Source organism: Phascolarctos cinereus, unplaced genomic scaffold, assembly GCF_003287225.1.
Source record: "Phascolarctos cinereus isolate Bilbo 61053 unplaced genomic scaffold, phaCin_HiC Scaffold_726;HRSCAF=1367, whole genome shotgun sequence".
Classification (NCBI taxonomy): domain Eukaryota; kingdom Metazoa; phylum Chordata; class Mammalia; order Diprotodontia; family Phascolarctidae; genus Phascolarctos; species Phascolarctos cinereus.
In genome coordinates this window covers 101,906,097-101,925,450 of record NW_027556098.1, presented here as the reverse complement: position 1 = coordinate 101,925,450, position 19,354 = coordinate 101,906,097, and the positions used below count along the sequence as shown (strand labels likewise).

Sequence of the window (19,354 nt, the reverse complement as noted above, 5' to 3'; positions counted from 1 at the left end):
TTTGGGTATCCCCTTAAGTTTCTATGAAAGAAGCAAACCGTGGGGTAGAGGGGTCCATGACTGCAGAGCAGAATCTTGGATCCAATTTCTTAGGGACCACTACTTTTCCTAATAAATTGAAATTGCTCCAAGTCCTGCCTCAGTTTCTGTTCAATGGGAGGAATACATATTGACTGGATTAACTGCTTCATGGTTTCAGGCTAAGCAGTGCTCAGCTGCAGCAGGGCAGTATCATAGTCAAAGGTTTGGCTATTATAGTACTCATGAACCACAATTCTTCTCACTGGAGAGACAAACTTGGCATTACCTTGTATATACATCCCTAAGTGAGTAGTCCATGGCCTGGGGTCACATTGGATTGGAATTTTGGGGTCACAATGTACTGATGGCCTAAATTAAAACACTGCCTATCTCACAGCATACCACAATCTGAACAAAAAAGTATTTTTCATCCATTTGATTTCTCTGTGTAGACTGTTAAGCTAAATTCTTTTGCCAGGTCAGGGATCTCACTGAAGAGGCACCATAGGACCCTAAGGTTTTAAACAGTTGGCACAATATAATCTGCAACTAGGATCATCAGGAAGACTTCACCATCTGTAGGGAACCCCTTTTCAGTTAGGTACTCTGTATGTATGATGTATGTTCAGGAAGATTAGCACCTCTGATGTGAGGGCTTGCTGAGCCCTTTTCATGGATGCTCATCCATCTTTGGTGCCAACCTGGTTCACCCAACTCTCAACTGTGGTTCCAAGAAGTTGTAGCATGTTCAGTGGTCACACCCTGACAAACCATCTTAGCAGATGGGCTAAACCAGGTTAAGGGTAACCAACAGGCCCGAAACACAATAGTGAGTTAGCAGAAGTGGGGAACCTGGAGCCCGTCAAGGCCACATGTGGCCCTCTAGGTCCTTGGGTGTAGCCCTTTGACTGAATCTAAACTTCATAGAACAAATACCCTTAATAAAAAAATTTCTGCTGTAAAACTTGGACTCAGTCAAAAGGCTGCACCCAAGGACCTAGAAGGCTACATGTGGCCTTGAGGCTATAGGTTCCCCACCCCTGATAGAGGGATGTCTACCCCAACCACATAAAGACTTTCCGCAGTGGAATGGGTGGATGAGAACCATTTTCTCCATGGCCATGAAGGTAGGTGAAACAGGTTCTGTGGAGCCCCTAGAGCTTGGTCAGGCATCAGACATCAAGATCATCCACCGCATCCCAGGCCATTGCCAATCAGCCTGACTTTTGTCTTGCCACTGGACTCAGAAGGAGAAAGTGAAGCTGATGACTTTGTGCAACTGTGCCTCACTTAAATCCGATTCATACACAAGACATCACTCATGATGTCATTGGTGCTCTTCAAAAACAAAGGGCAATGTACATATACATGCATGTATGCATGCATGTACATATGCGTGAATGTACAACCAACACACAAATTTAACAGGATCTTGTATTCTTTGTACCTTTCAGGCAGTTGTGAAGATGAGACAACATGTTAAGAAAATCAAAGAATCGGGGCAACTAGGTGGCACAGTGGGTAGAGCTCTGCCCTTGGAGTCAGGAGGACCTAAGTTCAAATCTGGTCTCAGACTAGCTGTGTGACCTGGGCAAGTCACTTAACCCCAATTGCAAAAGAAAGAAAGAAAGAAAGAAAGAAAGAAAGAAAGAAAGAAAGAAAGAAAGAAAGAAAGAAAGAAAGAAAGAAGGAAGGAAAGACAGACAGAAAGAAAGACAGACAGACAGACAGACAGAAAGAAAGAAAGAAAGAAAGAAAGAAAGAAAGAAAGAAGAAAATCACAGAATCTCAGAGTTGGACAGGATATTAAAAGTCATCTAGTCCATTTCATATCTGAAGAGGAATTCTCTACGACTACTCATTATTAATGATGATCCAGTTTTTATCTGAAGACATTCAGTGATGGGGAAGTTAATTCCTCCTGAGCTAGTTCATTCCAACCTGGACAATTCTAATGGTTAGAAAGTTTGTCCTTAAGTTGAGTAAAAAAATCTACCTCCTCCTTTGTATCCAAACAAAATGAGTCATCCATTTACATAAGAGTTCTTCAAATATTTGAAAGTAGCTATCATGTCTCTTTATATTTTTCTTCACCAGGTTTAATATGCTCGTGTCCTTTAAGTGATCATTTTATGGCATGGTTTTAAATCCTCTCACCATGCTGGATGACTCCCTCTGTACATATTGTAGCTTGTAATGAAAATTTCCAGTCACTCGTACTCACAAGAAATATGCTCTATGGTAGAAGAGATACAATTTAGAAATTTGGTTCCTGACAGGAATTCATAACTTACTTACGATATTTAACCAAAAAAATGGCATCATCTCATTGATAATTCACATAAAATGCTGCCAGTCTTCCCATTCGTTCTGTCAAGATTGTTTCATGGTGACAAGCAGAAACAAGTGGAGTCAATAGTTTTCAGGGGCTTTGGCCCTGCTCAAGTGATCAAGGGATATTGCGAGCTAAAATATAAACATTATTATATTATATAAAGAAATGTTTAAGAGGCAGCATAGGGTGGTGAAATCAACACTGAACAAGGAGGTGGGACGTGAGTTCAAGCGTACCAGATCCCACTTTGCAAATCAGAAATCATCATTCTGAAGCCAGAGTACTACAGTTGTCTTTTGTGAGCCAAGGGGTGGAAACTTCTTGTCAGAACCTGCTGAATCCTAAGTCCCAACACACTAAGGCCTTGAGCAGGTCATTGAATCACAATATTAAATGAAGTGTGCAAGACAGCCATGGGAACTATCTTAGCAGCCTCACTCTAGATGTTAGCAGAAAAGCATTTTCTAGACAGTTTGGCAACTGTCTAGCACAATGCCTTGCCCCACTCCCTTTTTTCAGTCTGACTTGTTATTTCATAAGTATGCAGAGCTCCTGATATAAAAGTTCTCTGCAATGCTACAGATCAGACACTGGAATGTAACTCATAGTCTTAAAGAGTCACCTGAGGCCTGAGAAGCTAATAGTCTTGCCCATGATACATGCTATATACTGTTGGTGCCTCTCATGCCTTGCCTGATTAATAAATATTTGTTGAACTGAATTGTCAGCAAAAATGCTTACACAAACCAAAAATGTATGATTAATCATTTACTTAACCGACTGGCAGGCATCTGCTTAGAAGATATGACTTGGAGAATTTGTCTGAGGGAAACTTGGGGTTTAAAGAATGAATCATTATACAGAAAGACACTTGTTTCAAAATAAATTTAGACTACAATGAGGCAGGGTATCTGCATGACTCTTCTGAGACTGTTCTACTAGGCTGAATGTTCTTAATCTTGAGTATGTGTCATAGACCACTTTGGAAATCTGGGGAAGCCTATGGACCTCTTCTCAAAATCTTTTTAAACGTATATAATAAAATATACGAGTAAAATAAAAAAAAAAGATGTAATTTTTCCTCCATCCAAGTTCATGGACCACCTAAAATCTTTCAAGTAACCTCTTGGTCATCTGGACACCAGCTAAGAATCCCTATACTAGGGCCAGCAAGTAGTTAGGGTTTTTGATTGTTTATTTTGTTTTGTTCTGAGATTGAGCTTCCTATCTCACCCAGGCTGGAATTGTAGTAGCTTCAGTCTCACTACTAATTAGCATGGAAGGTTTTTTTTTTTTGCTTTTAGGCAATTGGGGTTAAGTGACTTGCCCAGGGTCACACAGCTAGTAAATGTCAAGTGTTTGGTCTGAGGCCAGATTTGAACTCAGGTCCTCCTGACTTCAGGGCTGGTACTCTATCCACTGCAGCACCTAGCTGCCCCTAGCATGGAAGCTTTTGACCTGCTCTTTTTTCACCCCTCCTTAGGCAGCCTGGTGGCCCTCCACTCCCAGGGGATCAATGATGTCAGACGGTATGAACATCTGATCAGATTTAGTCCTACTACAACTCAGAACTCCTGAACGCAAGTGATCTTTGAGGCCTTACCTCTCCCGTTATAGACCACAAGTGTATGCTACCATGCCTGACCATTAACATATTATTAATTGGTTGAAAGCCCTCTTCTGACAAAACTATTCCAATTTGATAAAGATGTGACCATTTACTTAGAAAATCCCAGCAAAGAAACTAATTGAGACTATTGCTTCAGTAAAGTAGCAGTTTACAAAATAAACACACGTAAATCAGTCAGTTAAGCAACTTAGTAGATCGAGTCCCAGACCTGGAGTCAGGAAGGCTCATCTTCTTGAGTTCAAATTTGGCCTCAGATACTTACTAGCTGTGTGACCCTGGACAGCTTGCTTAACCCCATTTGCCTAAGTTCTTCATCTGTGAAATCAGCTGAAGAAGGAAATGGCAAGCCATTCCAGTTTCTTTGTAAAACAAACAAATAAGCAAAAAACAACTAAATAACAAAAATAACTACAAATTAATATAATTTCCATCTAGCAGGAACAAAATCTAGGGAAGTTCCATTCAAAATAACTACAAAATGCATACAGTAACTAGGAGTTACATTATTTATCTGTATAGATACAACTACAAAATGTTACTTAAAGAAGCAAAGTATAACTTAAATAATTGGATTTACATTAAGTGCTCATGACCAGGTTATGTCAACATAATGAACTTTACAAAGATCAATGTACAAGTTTAGTGCTATACCAATATAAATACAATAGAACTAGACAAAATAATAACAAAATTCTTTTTTTGGGGGGAGGGGGCTTAGGCAATGGGGTCAAGTGACTCATCCAGGGTCGCACAGCTAATAAGTGTTGTGTGTCTGAGTCCAGGCTTGAACTCAGGTCCTCCTGACTTTAGGGTCTGTGCTCTATCCACTGCATGACCTAGCTGTCCCATAACAAAATTCATTTAGAAATAAAAGCTCCAAGGGCAGCTAGGTGGCTCAGTGAATAAAGCACTGGCCCTATAGTCTAGAGTTCAAATCCGGTCTTAGACACACAACACTTACTAGCTGTGTGACTCTGGACCAGTCACTTAACCCCAGTTGCCTCAATCAATCAATAAAAGCTCCACATAAGAAAGTTAATACAACCTTGGGTTGCATTCAGAAAGATATATTATCTCAAATGAGAAACATGATAGATCTACCATACTCTGACCAGATCACATACAGAGTATTATGTTTGGTTCTATGCACATCATTTTAGGGAAAGTATTGATAACCTGGAGAACATTCAAAAGAGGATGACTAAAATGGTGAAGGGGCTTAAGATCATTCCATATGACAATCAGTTAAAAGAACTGGGAGCAGCTATGTGACACAGAGGATAGAGCACCAGTCCTGGAGTCAGGAAGGACCTGAGTTCAAATACTGCTTTAGATACTAGCTGTGTGATGAGAGAAAGGAGGAAGGAAGGAAGGAAGGAAGGAAGGAAGGAAGGAAGGAAGGAAGGAAGGAAGGAAGGAAGGAAGGAAGGAAGGAAGGAAGGAAGGAAGGAAGGAAAGAAGGAAGGAAGGAAGGAAGGAAGGGACTGGGGTTATCTGGCCTCAAAAAGAAAAGACTAGCTAGGAGAGACATTACAGCAGCCTTCAAGTATTTGAAAGACTGGCAAGTGGAAGAGGCATGAGGCTACTTTGGCTTGGGGCCTAAAGTGCAGAATTATGCATGGAAATTGAAAAGAAGCCAATTTAGTCTTGATAAAAGGAAAACATAATGCTATATAAAATTAAGGTAATGCATTCTCTGCTCACTAGTTGGCTGGATGATGCTCTAGTTGGGAATTTTTAGAGGAAAGTTCTCTTCAGACATGGACTGCACTAGGTGACCTCCGAGGCCCTTTCAAATCTGGGATTCTGAGATTCTTTCACCTGGGGAGACATGAAGGCAGAAAGCCTTGCCACAGCAGGTTAGGAAAGGAGTTTCCATCTTACCTGCTTCCTTGGAAACAGTGGGCTGCAGAGAGGAGCCACTCCCTGGAGATGACTGAGGCACCACAGTAAGCAGACCCAACAAAATGTAGGCTGACTTGCCATGGCCACCCACCCTCCAGAGTATCAGAACCACCAATGATGCGGTGGAGAATGGAGGAGGAAGTCCTGCTGCAACCTTCAACAGAGAAGAGAAATGAAATCAGATCTGTCCTGGAACTGGGACGCTACCACTGCTGTGAACTAGTGTTTGCTTCTTCTAGAGGAGAGTGACCATCCGGGCTTTCCCCAAGACTGGTGCTACTTCCCTTTGGCTCACTTCTACACAGATTCTTTCTTTCTGTGTATATAAATTATATTCCATCTATATGGGACAGGGCTTGGGGAAGAGGAGGAAGGCAGCAGAGATAAGTTGAGAGGGATCAACCTGAGGGAAGGGCCTGGCGGCTAGAGCTGGCCAAATGACAAGAGAAGCCCAAAGAGTTTTAGAATGTATGGGTAGGAAGTCAAGATAAGATCCAAACAGAACAAAAGCTGAAAGAGTTTCAAAATTGAAGTCATTGTAAGCCTGAAGGGGAATGGGGGGTGGAGAAAAAGACATGTAACCACAAAGTAATTATTAAAATACCACAAGGAGATTACTATTATAAACAATGTTTATTCCAGATATGAGAATGATACAACACAATAATGGTTGAATCCACTTAGAGCCTTTAGCTACTCTGATGAGTTTCAGTAGAATGAAATTTGATGAACGTACCTATGCAGGGTGTCCCAAAAGTCTTAGTGCACTTTTAAGCTGTTGAAGTTTATGTAATTATAGCCATAGACCTAGAGTTGGAACAAACCTCAGAAACTTCTTTCCCCAGGGAAGTTAGGTGACTTCTCCAAGGTCACATAGGTAGTAAGCATGAGGAGTGTGTGGATATACAACATGTATGTATGTATGTATGTATGTATGTATGTATGTATGTATATTGTATGTTGTATGTATAATGTTGGTGACTACAAATGCCACTCTTGGGTTAACAATTACATAATGAGGACACATATATTAATACACATATACATACATGTGCAAATGCATATATATATATATATATATATATATAAATACATCTTGTGTATATACACACAGTAGGGATACACACAAACATATATGTGTTTATGTGTATTTATCTCTACACTGTGTACCTGCTATCCCAAGAGTGATATTTGTAGACACAGGTGTGCATGTATATATATATGTATATGTATATGTATGTGTGTGCATGTATATATACATACACGTATACACAACATATACGTATACATGTATGTGTATATATGTACACACATGTGTACATATAGTGAGATTCCATTAAACTCATTTACATTCATGCAAGGTATATGTATGTATGTGTGTACATTATTATTACTATTATTAATAATTATTATTATTGCATTTTAGTCACTATTTCTTAGCTAATGACTCAGCATTGGCTGAGTCTAGGCGTGGAGGGAGGAAGGAAATCCATTCATTGTGTTTCAAGTGAAACTTCTATTCTCCAGGCTGTTTATTTGCAATGCCTTCATCTGGAGCATTAGCCAGCGCAAGCTCATGAAACAGAGTTTTATTGATCAGTGACTTATCAAGGTAAAGGTCACCTCTCACTTCTATTTACAAAAGATAGCTCCTTTTTATTTTTGATTTACATTTGTTCTTGGTTTTGTTCTTTTTTTTCATTTTCTCCCAATAAAAATCATTGATTTTCTACCTGTTCCTGCTTGCTTTCCATTTAACATTTTGGCTCAGTGCAGCTTAGCTTAGATGGAAATTAAAATTTAAAATCTAATAAGCTGAAGAAATAAAGATATCATTGGTTGAGAAGATCCTTTTTTGTACTTACTACAGCCTTTCTCATCACTCCCATCTGGGCAGTCTGCTGTCCCATCACACCTAGCATTTTTTTTTCTAAAGCAAACATCATTGCCACACTTAAAAGTTTGGTTGTTGCATGGAATTCCTAAAAGAAAACAAAAGGAGACGATTATTCTGTTGTTACCTCACCAGGGAATGATAAACATGAGTCATCACAAACATCATTACTCAGTGTACTTTTTGCAGAATGCTATGTTTACTGCTTCAGGGAAAAAAAAAAGGATGGTGGAAATGAAATTATCTCACCAGAATCAGCTCTCAGGCCTCATTTAAGACAATGGTGCAATTAGGGGAGGCCTGTGGAAAATAGGTGATGCTCAGTTTGGTGACCTCTCCAATCAGTGTATGACAAAAAGCAATTGGGCATCAAAGGCTTGAATCATATTCTCTGGGAGGAAAAGTAATAATATCACATTTACATAGTGCTTTAAGATTTTCAACGCACTTTGCAGGGGTTGTATTTTCTCAACCGCTTAGGTGGTCGATACTATTATCATCCCCATTTTACAGATGGGGAAAGTGAGGTTCAGAGAGGTGATTTGCCCAGGATCACACAGCTGGTAAATGTTTGTGGCAGGTTTCAGATTTAGATCTTCCTCATTCTAAGTCCAGCTTTCTATCTACTACAGTATACCACTTGGCTGGCCCTAAAAAAAAAAAAGCCAGTCAGAAGCAATCATTAAAAGCATTTGCTTTTTGTCAGAAGTAAACCAATAAAAATGAGGTTCTTGGAAAACCGCATTTCATTTGGCTCTGAAGAGGCCAGATTTGCATAACCTTAGAGGGTGCATGGTGTTGTGCGGCATATAGTAGTGCCTTATGCCATTGCCACTGACAGGGGAGGGGTTTTGTCAGTCAAATGACCTCAGGGCCTTAGTTTTGCTACACTTCTGAGCTACAAGAAAAGCTAAAGGATAAATAGCATTACACACTTAACAGGCACACATGCCCCAGAAAGATATTTAGAGAGAGGTCTGCAGAAAAGACGCAGACTGAAGATTCCTTACTCTCAGTACAGTTCTGTTCATCCTGGCCATCTTCGCAGTCCTTAAAGCCATCACAGACCAGGGGGGCCTGTGATTTGAAGGCACTGACATTACAAGCAGGCTTAAGCATGCCTAGAACAAGAAGCAGAAAGCAAGGAGTGAGTCTGAGTCAGTGTTTGGAGACTTGGCGATGAGAAATGCCACGTTTAAGGCCACAGCTGCACACTGGGCTTGCAAACTTTCTGAAATTAAAAAAAACCCTCACCCCACTGCTCCAAAAACAGTACCCTCCTGGTGCCGAGGCCCAACCCAAATGAAGGCTGGCAAGCTGCAGATGCATAGTTTGTAGGGGAGGAATTAAACAACAGGAGTCCATTCTTAAGTATTTCTTCTTATTAAAAAAAATTATTCTGCATTCATAGATGCTAGAGCACACATTTACCTCAGTACTCCCATCCTAGTAATACTCCCATGAAGCTCCTTTGGACAAAGACAATGCTTTTTGTAGTCAAAACAGTGTCTACCTTGAACCAAGTGGCCAAGCTAACTGAATTAATTCTTTTAGGCATTCAATCCAGTGCATAGTGGTGGGTCATCTTTGGTGTCCTGGAATGTCACCATCTCTTAACAGATTCAATTCAGTAAACATTTATTAAGCACCTGTTATGTGCCAGGTGCTATACTAAGGGGTTAGGATACAAATTTTTAAAAAAATTCAGTCCCCGGGATCAGGAGGTACCTAGTGTGGACCCTGGAGTAGAAACCTACGGAGCTGCCAATGGAAGATGGAGAGTTACCTTGAAAATTCTAAGCCCTTTGGGAAAGTTGATTTCTTCACCCTTTAGCTGTTCAATAACAGGGGGGAGGCAAATGTGGGAGCTGAGAAGGCATTGAGTATCAGAACAGCTCTCTTTTGAGTGTGGTGCCTATAGTCCTTAAAGATTTCATTCAGGTCCTGATTTGCTCCCGAGGAGTAGCTCAAGACAAGTGGGTAGATGCTCACTTACTGAATGGAAAAATTAGCAATAGCCGCAGAGATGATAATAACATAATTAATCACTTTGCTGTAAAACATTGCAGCAATAAAGCAAAAGAAGTGCATGTCTCAATCACCAGATAATGATCAGTAGTGGGAAGTTATACCAATTCATTAAAATGATCAACATTGTATATCTATGCATTGGGATATTGATTCATATAAAATGATTTTAATTTTTCTAGGGGTATGTATTATATTAAGAGGCCTAACTCCAAGTAACGTTTATAGCAGGCCTACACAACACGTAGCCTGCAGGCCACTTGTGGCCTACCAAAGGATTTCTGGTGGCCTGAAAAATATAGGGTTGCTCCTGTGCACTGGCTCCTGTTTGTCACATGACCCGGGGCAACCACCACTGTCAGTCTGTCTCTAGTCCAACCTATCTTCAGCCCAAAGAAGTTTAGCCTATTTAAATTTTGGCCCCTACCTACTGCCAAGTTGTGCATGGTATGTGGAGCAGGGGGTCTAAATCTCTAGTTTCCACAGCGTGGGGAATTCCCATAGCACATACCCCCTCTACAAAAGCAGATTATTCTCTACTCCAAAAATTATAGTCACTGAGAGGTTATGTGATTTGTTTAGGATTACATAGCCAACTTGTGTCAGCTGCACTTGAACCCAGATCTTTCTGATTCTTAGGCCTGAATCCTGTTCAATAAACATCATGCCATTGCTGCCTCAACTATGTGTTAATGAAAGAAAATAATTACAGCAAGCTATAGCAATTTTATGCAAACTCAACATCTAGGACATTTGGTAAAGGGTGGAACCAACATTAATTTATGGATTAGTTTCTCAAGACTTCTTCCTTAAACCATAAACATAATGTTGCCAGCAACAAAAATACCAAAAAATAAAACTGTTCTCAGAAAGGGGGCACTTCTGGTGATCTTTTTCAATATGTTTTAATGGCAACCTTTCAGTTATGAAATTAAGTCTTTTCTCATTGAGAATATATGTGGAGTTAAATGTTTTATAGCTTCTGAATAACAACAGAAAGCTTATAGCCCCCTCTAACTCTTCTACCCACAGTCTCCCAGTCTCTTGATATCTGTGTGTGTTTTCCTAGGTCATTTTTCTTTGGTGAAAGAATGCCCTCCCTTGCCTTTACAAGTCAGCAAACCAAATTCCAATTGTGGAGCTTGAAGAGGCTGGTGGTGGGCCAGTGAGGAAATTAAGGTAGATACATAAGAGATCAGTAACCATTAACAGCCCAGGGGTGAGAGGCCATAGTGAGGAGGGGGCAAAGGGAAGAGTTGGTCCAAACTGATATGCAAGGGGCTGAACAGGAAGTTAGGCAGATAGGAAATCAAAGTCAGAAAGTGACCAAGGCAATTGGCCAAGAGGACTAGGCAGGAAGTCGGAAACTGAGTTTGAGTATCACTATGTAATGTAGCTAAAAGATAGATTAGACTATTCTAAGGTTAAAAATACAAGAGGGTGTATTCAAGGAGCTTTTGTTGACAAGAGTCAGGTTGAAAACTCAAATACCAACCACAGTAAAGTTCATCACTTTCATCAAAGCAGTCATTGCTGCCATCACAGCGCTGAGCCTGGGGAACACATAAGCCAGTGGAACATCTGAAGTGATTTGTTGGACAAGCTAGAGATACAACAAAAGAAAGCAGAGAAGTGAAGCACATCTCAAGTGGTGTAAGATGGCATAAGTCAAATGCTCAAAGGGTGGTTGTCAAGATAATTATTTCTATTTCCTTAGCAAGCTGTGGTTATAAGAAGCCTATGATATAGGAATTTAAAATTCCTGTCTCCATAATTTCTCCCCAGCATCACTGGTAGAAATTTTATTGTAACATTCTTATTCTTAGAAATTAATCAAAAAAGGCAGTGTTGAAGGAAGGGGGAAGAAAACAGATGGACAGGAATTTTGTATTAATATTCTATCTAGACTCTAGGGACAGCTAGAGTAGGTGGCACAGTGGATAGAGTGCTGGATCTAGAGTCTGGAAGACTCATCTGCTTGAGTTCAAATTTGTCTTCAGACACTTACTAGCTGTGTGACCCTGGGCAAGTCACTTAACTCTATTTGCCTCAGATTTCTATTCTGTAAAATGAGCTGAAGAAGGAAAAGGCAAACCACTCCAATAACTTTGCCAAGAAAACCCTAATGTTCTCATGAAGAGTGAGATATGAGGGCAGCCAGGTGGTGCAGTGTATAGAGCAATGGCCCTGGAGTCAGGAGGACGTGAGTTCAAATCCAGCCTCACAAAAATAATACTTCGTAGCTGTGTGACTCTGGGCAAGTCACTTACCTCCAATTCTCTCACTGAAAAAATAAAAATAAATAAAAATTTTTAAAAAGAGTCAGATATGACTGAAATGACTAAACAATACAGTCATGTGGCAATAAAGAATAACAGGAAGTACTGACTCTACCTACTACTAGCAAAGCTGTGTGGCCTTGGTTACTTAAGTTACTTAAACTTTTTGGGCTTCAGTTTCCTCATCTGTAAAAATAAATAAAAATAGGTCGAATAAAATGGTCTCTGAGGTCCTGTTGTTGTTCATTTGTTTCAGTCATGTTTGACTCTTTGTGAGCCCATTTGGGGTTTTCTTGGCAGATACTGGAGTGGTTTGCCATTTCCTTCTCCAGTTCATTTTACAGATAAGGAAACTGAGGCAAGAAGTGTTAGGTTACATGCCTAGAGTCACACAGGTTAGTGTCTGAGGTGGAATTTGAACTCAGGAAGCTGAGTCTTCCTGATTCCAAGCCCAATGCTCTATCCATTGCACCATCTAGTGGTCATGTTCAGTTCTAAATGTTATAAGGGCATGATTTGAGGTCCCTGCCACTTTCTAGGATTCTAAGTCCACACTGCCCACTGCCACCACATTAATGACTCAGCTCTCTGATCCTAATCATGACTCTCAGGATTGAGATTAGAACATGTAATTATGAAGCCCAGGGGTTGGCAACCTATACACCCAATAGCAAATCCAACAGGTGCTGCCTATGAGCAAAGGATAGTTTTTACATTTTAAAAGATAACAAAACCTTATTTTAAAATGTAAAAATCATTCTTTGCATCCTAGGCTGGATTTTTTGGGGGGAATATACTTTCTTGACCACTGATCTAGTCCAATAGACTTATAAGTCATCATATTAACTATCTAGTCCAATTCCCTCATTTTATAAATAGGGAGATCGGGGGTCCAGAGAAATAAAGTGACCCCAACCAATGTCACACAGCTATTTGGTGGCAGAGATGGTATTTGAACCCTGGTTTCTTGACTCCCAATCCAAGACTCCTTGAACTACACTACTCCTACAGGTGGTCATTTCTCTACATTAGCCCAAATTGCCACCTCCTTAATTTACAATCAAACATACCAACAAATGCATTGTAGAGGGGCCTCTCTGCTCTTGTACATGGAAAACAGGTATAAGGCACAGCAGACACATCAGGTGAACTCTCAGACAAATGTGACTTATACTGGAGCCAGCTTGTGAGAGATGATTGTTAAATTTTCAGCCTAAGTATTTACACCTTGGAAACTGGCAAATATTACAAATCAGGGTTTGAATTATTGCTTTGTTAATTGCCCAGAGTTAAGCAAGCAATGGAAAATACTGATAATAATGCAGATAAAACCTAAAAGTGTGTCACACATACATTTTCCCCTCTGATAAGTCAGTTGTTAAACATTTACCTATATCCCTGAAACCTATTCTTAATAAAAACCCATATTTATGGCATAGGTATATCAGGGAGTGGAACTGAACATCTATTGGCTGACTACCTCTTTTGTTAATGGTGAACATGAGGTCCTAGTGTTCAGGAGTCAAAAGGAATTAGTGCAGGCTTCTACACTATTAGGATCATAGAGCTAGAGCTAGAAGCAAACTTAAAGGTCACCTACACCAACACCTTCACTTTACAGATGAGGAAGCTAGGCCGGGAGGGTGTTAGGTGACTTGCCCATGGTTGCACAGCTGGTAAGTGGCAGAGATAGGATTTGAACTCAGGTCCCAGGATTCCAAGATCAGCATTACAATTTCAATACTTTCTCCCCCAAATGCTTAGAAGGAGCTTGGTGAAGAAAGGGTTGTGATTAAAGGAACTTTCTGTTTCTGGACAAAATCTAAATAGGTAAGATAAATTTTAATGTCAAATATCTATGATTTTTAAAAGTCTGTCACAGATATAATCATAGCATTATAGAGTTAGAACCAGAAGGGATCTTCCAAGTCATCTCATTTAACTACCTCATTTTTAAATAAGGAAAACAAGAATCTGAGAGATGAAATAACTTGCCCAAAGTCATACAGTTATCAAGTAATAGGGCCAGTATTAAACCCAGGTCGTCTGACTCCAAATCCACCACTGATTCTACTGCACCAAAATTGCACATTTAGATTGGAATGAACCTCTAAGGTCATCCAGACCAATCTCTCATTTTTACAAATGGGGAAACCGAGACCCAGAAGAGGTAAGGGACCTAGCCAAGGTCACACAAGTACTAAGTGGCATAGCCAAAGTACAAGCTCATGACTTCTGCTCCAAATCCAATGTTTTTCAATTGTTTTAATTTTTTTTCAGTTTCTAATTCTTTTCTTCCAGCCCCTCCCCTACTCATTGAGAAGGCAAAAAATATAATATATCCATTACACAAATCAAGTCATGCAAAACATATTTCCATATTAACCGTGTTGGCACGGGTGGGGAGGAGAAAGAAAAAAAAAGAAAGTGAAAGAAAATATGTTTCAATCTGCATTGAGTTATTCAATTTTCTTTCTAGAGGTGGATAGTATTTTTCATCATAAATCCTTTGGAATTGTCTTGGATCATTGTATTTGATCAGAATGGCCAAGTCTTTCACAACTGATTATCATTACAATATTGCTGTTACTGTGTACAATGTTCTCCTAGTTCTGCTCACTTCACTTTGCATCAGCTCATACGTTTTCTCAGGTTTTTCTGAAGCGATCCCTCTTGTCATTTCTTATAGTACAATAGTATTCCATCACAATCAAAAAACACAACTTGTTCAGCCATTCCCCAATCGATATGCTTCCCCTTAGTTTCCGACTCTTTGCCGCTATATAAAGAGTTGCTATAAATATTATTATACATGTAGGTCCTTTCCTTTTTCCTTTGATCTCTTTGAGGTACAGACCTAGTAGCTGTATTGCTAAGTCGAGGGGTATGCACTGTTTTATAGCCCTTTGGGCATAGTTCCAAATTGTTTTCCAGAATGTTTGGGACCAGTTCACAACTCCACCAACAATGCATTATTGTTCCAATTTTCCCACATCCCCTCCAATGTTTATCATATTCCTTTTCTGTCATATTAGCCAATCTGACATGTGTCAGTTGGTACTTCAGAGGTTTTTTATCATTTGCGTTTCTCTAATCTAATCTAAGTCATTTAGAGCATTTTTTATATGACCATTCATAGCTTTGATTTATTCTTCTAAAAACTGCTTGTTCATATCCTTTGACCATTTATCAATTGGGAAATGGCTCTTCCTTTGATAAATTTGACTCAGTTTCCTATATATTTGAGAAATGAGGCTTTTACCAGAGAAATTTGCTGTAACTTTTTTCTAGTGTCCTTCTTTCCTCCTTTTTTTGGCTGTATTTGTTTCATTTATGCAAACTTTTTATTTTAAAGTAATCAACAGTATCCATTTTGCCTCCCATGATCCTCTATTTCTTATTTGTTTGTAAATTCTTCCCTTATTCATACATCTGACAGGTAAATTTTTCCACGTTCCTTTAATTTGCTGATATCACCCTTTATGTCTAAATCATGTAGCTATTTTGAGCTCTTCTTGGTACATAGTATGAGATGTTGGTCTATGCCTAGTTTCTGCCAGAATGCTTTCCAGTTTTGCCAATGGTTTGTGTAAAATAGTGAGTTTTTGTCCTCAAAGCTTGGATCTTTGGGTTTATCAAATTTGAGATAACTGTGGTCATTTACTTCTATATGTTGTATGCCTAATTTGTTTCACTGATCCAACTCTCTATTCCTTCTCGACTACCAGATTATTTTGACAATTACCTCTTTGTAGTATAGTTTCCAATTTAGTAATTTGCTATTGTTAGGCCATCTTCCTTCATGTTTTTTCTTGATTTCCTTGTTATTCTTGACCTTTTGTTCCTCCAGATGAATTTGTTATTATTTTTTCTAGCTCTAAAAATAATTATTTGGTAATTTGATTTGTATGGTACTGAATAAGTAAATTAATTTAGGTAGTCTTATTATTTTTATTATATTGGCTTGACATACCCATGAGCAATTAATATTTCTCCAGTTACTTAGATTTGTCTTTATCTGTGTGAAAAGTATAATTGTATTCATATAGCCCTAGTGTGTGTGTCTTAGCAGGTAAGCTCCCAAATCTACTATCTGCAGTTCTTTCAAATGGAATTTCTCTTTCCATTTCTTCCTTCTGGGTTCATTGTTCTTTCTTAATCACAAAAAAAGATAACGAAAAAAAGTCACTTGCTCCATACTTATCTAATGAGGCAGGCTGACAACAAGAGCATCTGGGAAGCCAGGTCAAGGTGGCAAGTGGCCCAATTGTTAGACAACAGAGTAAAGAGCTTTGGGCTGTGGTTCAGGAACATGAAGCCAAGACTTTGACATCAAACGTGTATTGCCTTCCCTCCTTTGCTTCAAGACCCTCAAGGCCATTGGACCTAAGAGACGGTCAATCAGGACAACCCAATATGGGCCAGGCAAGGGGAGAAGTATGCCAATGGAGTCATGCCTAACAGTGATTACTGGGTCTTGAATGTATCCATCAGGAATGGCTAGTTTAAGATCCAATCAGTAGTTACAGCTGTGTTAGCATTGGAATAATTGCCAACTAGGGTTCTGCTCCAGGGAGACAGCAAAGGGGAGTGCTGATGGTATTTCAGATGAAGTACAAGTCTGACCTAGGTCCAGAGACTTCTCTCCACCCAGCCGGAATACTTACAGGGGTGACAGACAGTTGAACACTAGGGATTGTCAGCCTCAAAAATGCACTGAATTCTCTCTCTCCAGCTTCAACAATTTTCCTTAAGAAGGTTCGAAGTTAATGTGACTCTGTATTTCTTGCCACTATACTCATTTCCTGGAACACAGGTAAGTCACTTAGGGCCTTCCTGTAACAACGTCTATTCTGTGAGTTTTAAGTTCCAGCAAATTTAAGACAAAAGGGACTGATCTGATCTTTCTTTGTCCAGATCTCTATAGTTAATCTAGGCCAAAATGAACCATAAAGACCTAATCTGAAGTCCAGCCTAACTGTACACAGAAAACTCATCACCAGGTCAGGACTTCATAAACAAATTTTAGTAGATTTGTAATTTGAGGTTTCACTTCTGTTTAATACCACATCTCAAATACTGGCCCTGAAGTCGAAAGGACCTGAGTTCAAATGTGACCTCATATACTTATCAGCTGTGTGACACTGGGCAAGTCACTTAACCCTGTTTGCTTCAAAAAAAAAAAATCTATTACATATTTCAGAGGCCCAAATGTGTGTGTGAGTGTGCTGGGGTGGTTGTAGAGAAAGCAAGCAATTCTTTTGGTAAGTCTTTCTAAAATCCATTTGCAGTTTTCTTCCTGATTGCCTTTAAGAATATGCTGAACTTTAAGAATAGACTGAAAATATTATGGGGAAAAAAAGAATCTATTAAGTACCTACTATGTTTGAGGAACCGTGCTGGTCCCTGCATAAAACACAAAACTGTCAAAACAGTCTCTGTTTATGAGAAGCTCCTATTTTACAGGAATGCTTTCCTAGTGGGTTAACAGCCTGAGCTGGGCCTCAAGGAAGAAAAGTATTTCAACAAGTAGAGATAAGAAGAGAATGCATTACAGGCATGGAGCTGAGTAGCAAACTTCAAGACTGTGGAATTTTCAGGGTGATAATTTTATCCTACTTATTAAGAATAACATGAGAAGTAATTAATTGACTGTAAAACACCACCACCAGCATGGGGCACTTATGATGTAAAGATAATAAATAAACAATAAAAGCTCAATAATTTTTAAAATGCTACTTTAAAAAACAAAATGGTAACTATGTAACTTGCATTAAAATTCATGCTAGCAATTGCAGTAGCTACCCCATTTGATTATGTTATTGAGGTTTTAAAAATAGGTTTGAGGCAACATCCTGGTGGATAGAGAGAGGGCCTTGAAGCCTATGATACGTGCTGTCTGTATGACGCTGGGCAAGTCTTTAACCTTTTCACTGGGCAGAGGAGTCAAACACTCAGCCTGCCAAGCTGCCCATGCCAGAGCCAGATTATAATGTAATTGAGAAATATTTAGCAAAACAAAATTTTAAAATACCAGAGCAGGGGCAGCTAGGTGGCACAGTGGATAGAGCACCAGCCCTGGAGTCAGTAGGACCTGAGTTCAAATCTGCCCTCAGACATTTGACACTTACTAGCTACGTGACCCTAGGCAAGTCACTGAATCCCATTGCCTAGCCAAAAAAAAAAAAAAACATACCAGAGCATTTAGGTGGTGAAGTGGATAGAGTGCCTGGCCTGAAGAGGAATGAAATCAAATCCAGACACAGACTCTCACTAGCTATGTGACCCTGTGCAAGTAGCTTAACTCTGTTTGCCTCAGTTTCCTCATCTGTAAAATGAGGACACACTGGAGAAGGAAATGGCAAACCACTCTAGTATCTTTGCCAAGAAAACCCCATGGACAAAGTCCAGGGGGTCAGGTAGAGTCGACTGAATGACCTAACAAAAACCACATAAAAATAATCAAATTCAAATTCAAAAATAACAAAATAAAATAGAAAGAAAACATAATATTACTTTTAAAAAACTAAATCAATATGGCACCTACAGGGATCCTTACCCAGGGATGAGTGGCCTATTTCTACTTGAGTTTGACATTGCTGTTCTGAGCAAATCTCTAGGACTCTTAACTTGCCCGAAAAGTGCAGGCCTGCATAGATAGAGGGCATTTCCCTACTGACATAGCTCCCTATGCTAAAGAAATCACAGGTGCAGTTTTTTCCCCCCTATCCCTTTCAGCATACTGCATGGAATCATGGATAACCACCATCTCAGAAGGATCAGATTTGCAAGAGACTCAAGGGCAAACAGAAAGCAATCTTATGGGTTGGAGTAGGCTGCAGCACCTTAACGACAATAATTTGTATGCAAGATGTGTCATAAAATATCATTAAGCTGGTGAGAGTGAAAAATGACAGGATAGCCTGATTGCTACACTGGTAACCACAAAAATGTTTATAAAAAAGATCCAGCGAGTGACCTGTAGCACAATGGATATATTTTTTGTGAAGGATGGATGAGATTCACATGGGATGAAAAGGCATCCATAGAGTGCAACTGGATCTATGAAGGGTAGGGGGAAAAAAATCTCATTCTTACGTTGGCTGATGTTGTAACTACCATATTCCACCAAAAGCGGTTTGTCTGAAAGTCTTGAGCTGCACTGAAGTTGAATGTGAACTACAGAGCTGGCTATTCGGAAAATTGTCTGGTGATCAACGTAAGAACCACAGTACCTGAGGAGAAAAGATTGACAAAAAGGA

The 19,354-nt window shown here is 39.6% G+C and overlaps 1 protein-coding gene across 1 annotated transcript in view; it reads right to left on the bottom strand.

Annotated features, from left to right (window-relative positions):
• Nucleotides 1-19,354, bottom strand: part of TMPRSS7 (transmembrane serine protease 7) — an 89,639-nt gene that overhangs the window by 9,012 nt on the left and 61,273 nt on the right. Inside the window, exons 11-15 of the mRNA XM_021007181.2 lie at nt 19,191-19,327; nt 11,309-11,416; nt 8,796-8,906; nt 7,757-7,873; nt 5,871-6,045 (exon numbers count right to left, since the gene is read on the bottom strand). Of these exons, the coding sequence (XP_020862840.1) occupies nt 5,871-6,045; nt 7,757-7,873; nt 8,796-8,906; nt 11,309-11,416; nt 19,191-19,327 (648 nt within the window). The remainder of the gene's footprint in view (nt 1-5,870; nt 6,046-7,756; nt 7,874-8,795; nt 8,907-11,308; nt 11,417-19,190; nt 19,328-19,354) is intronic.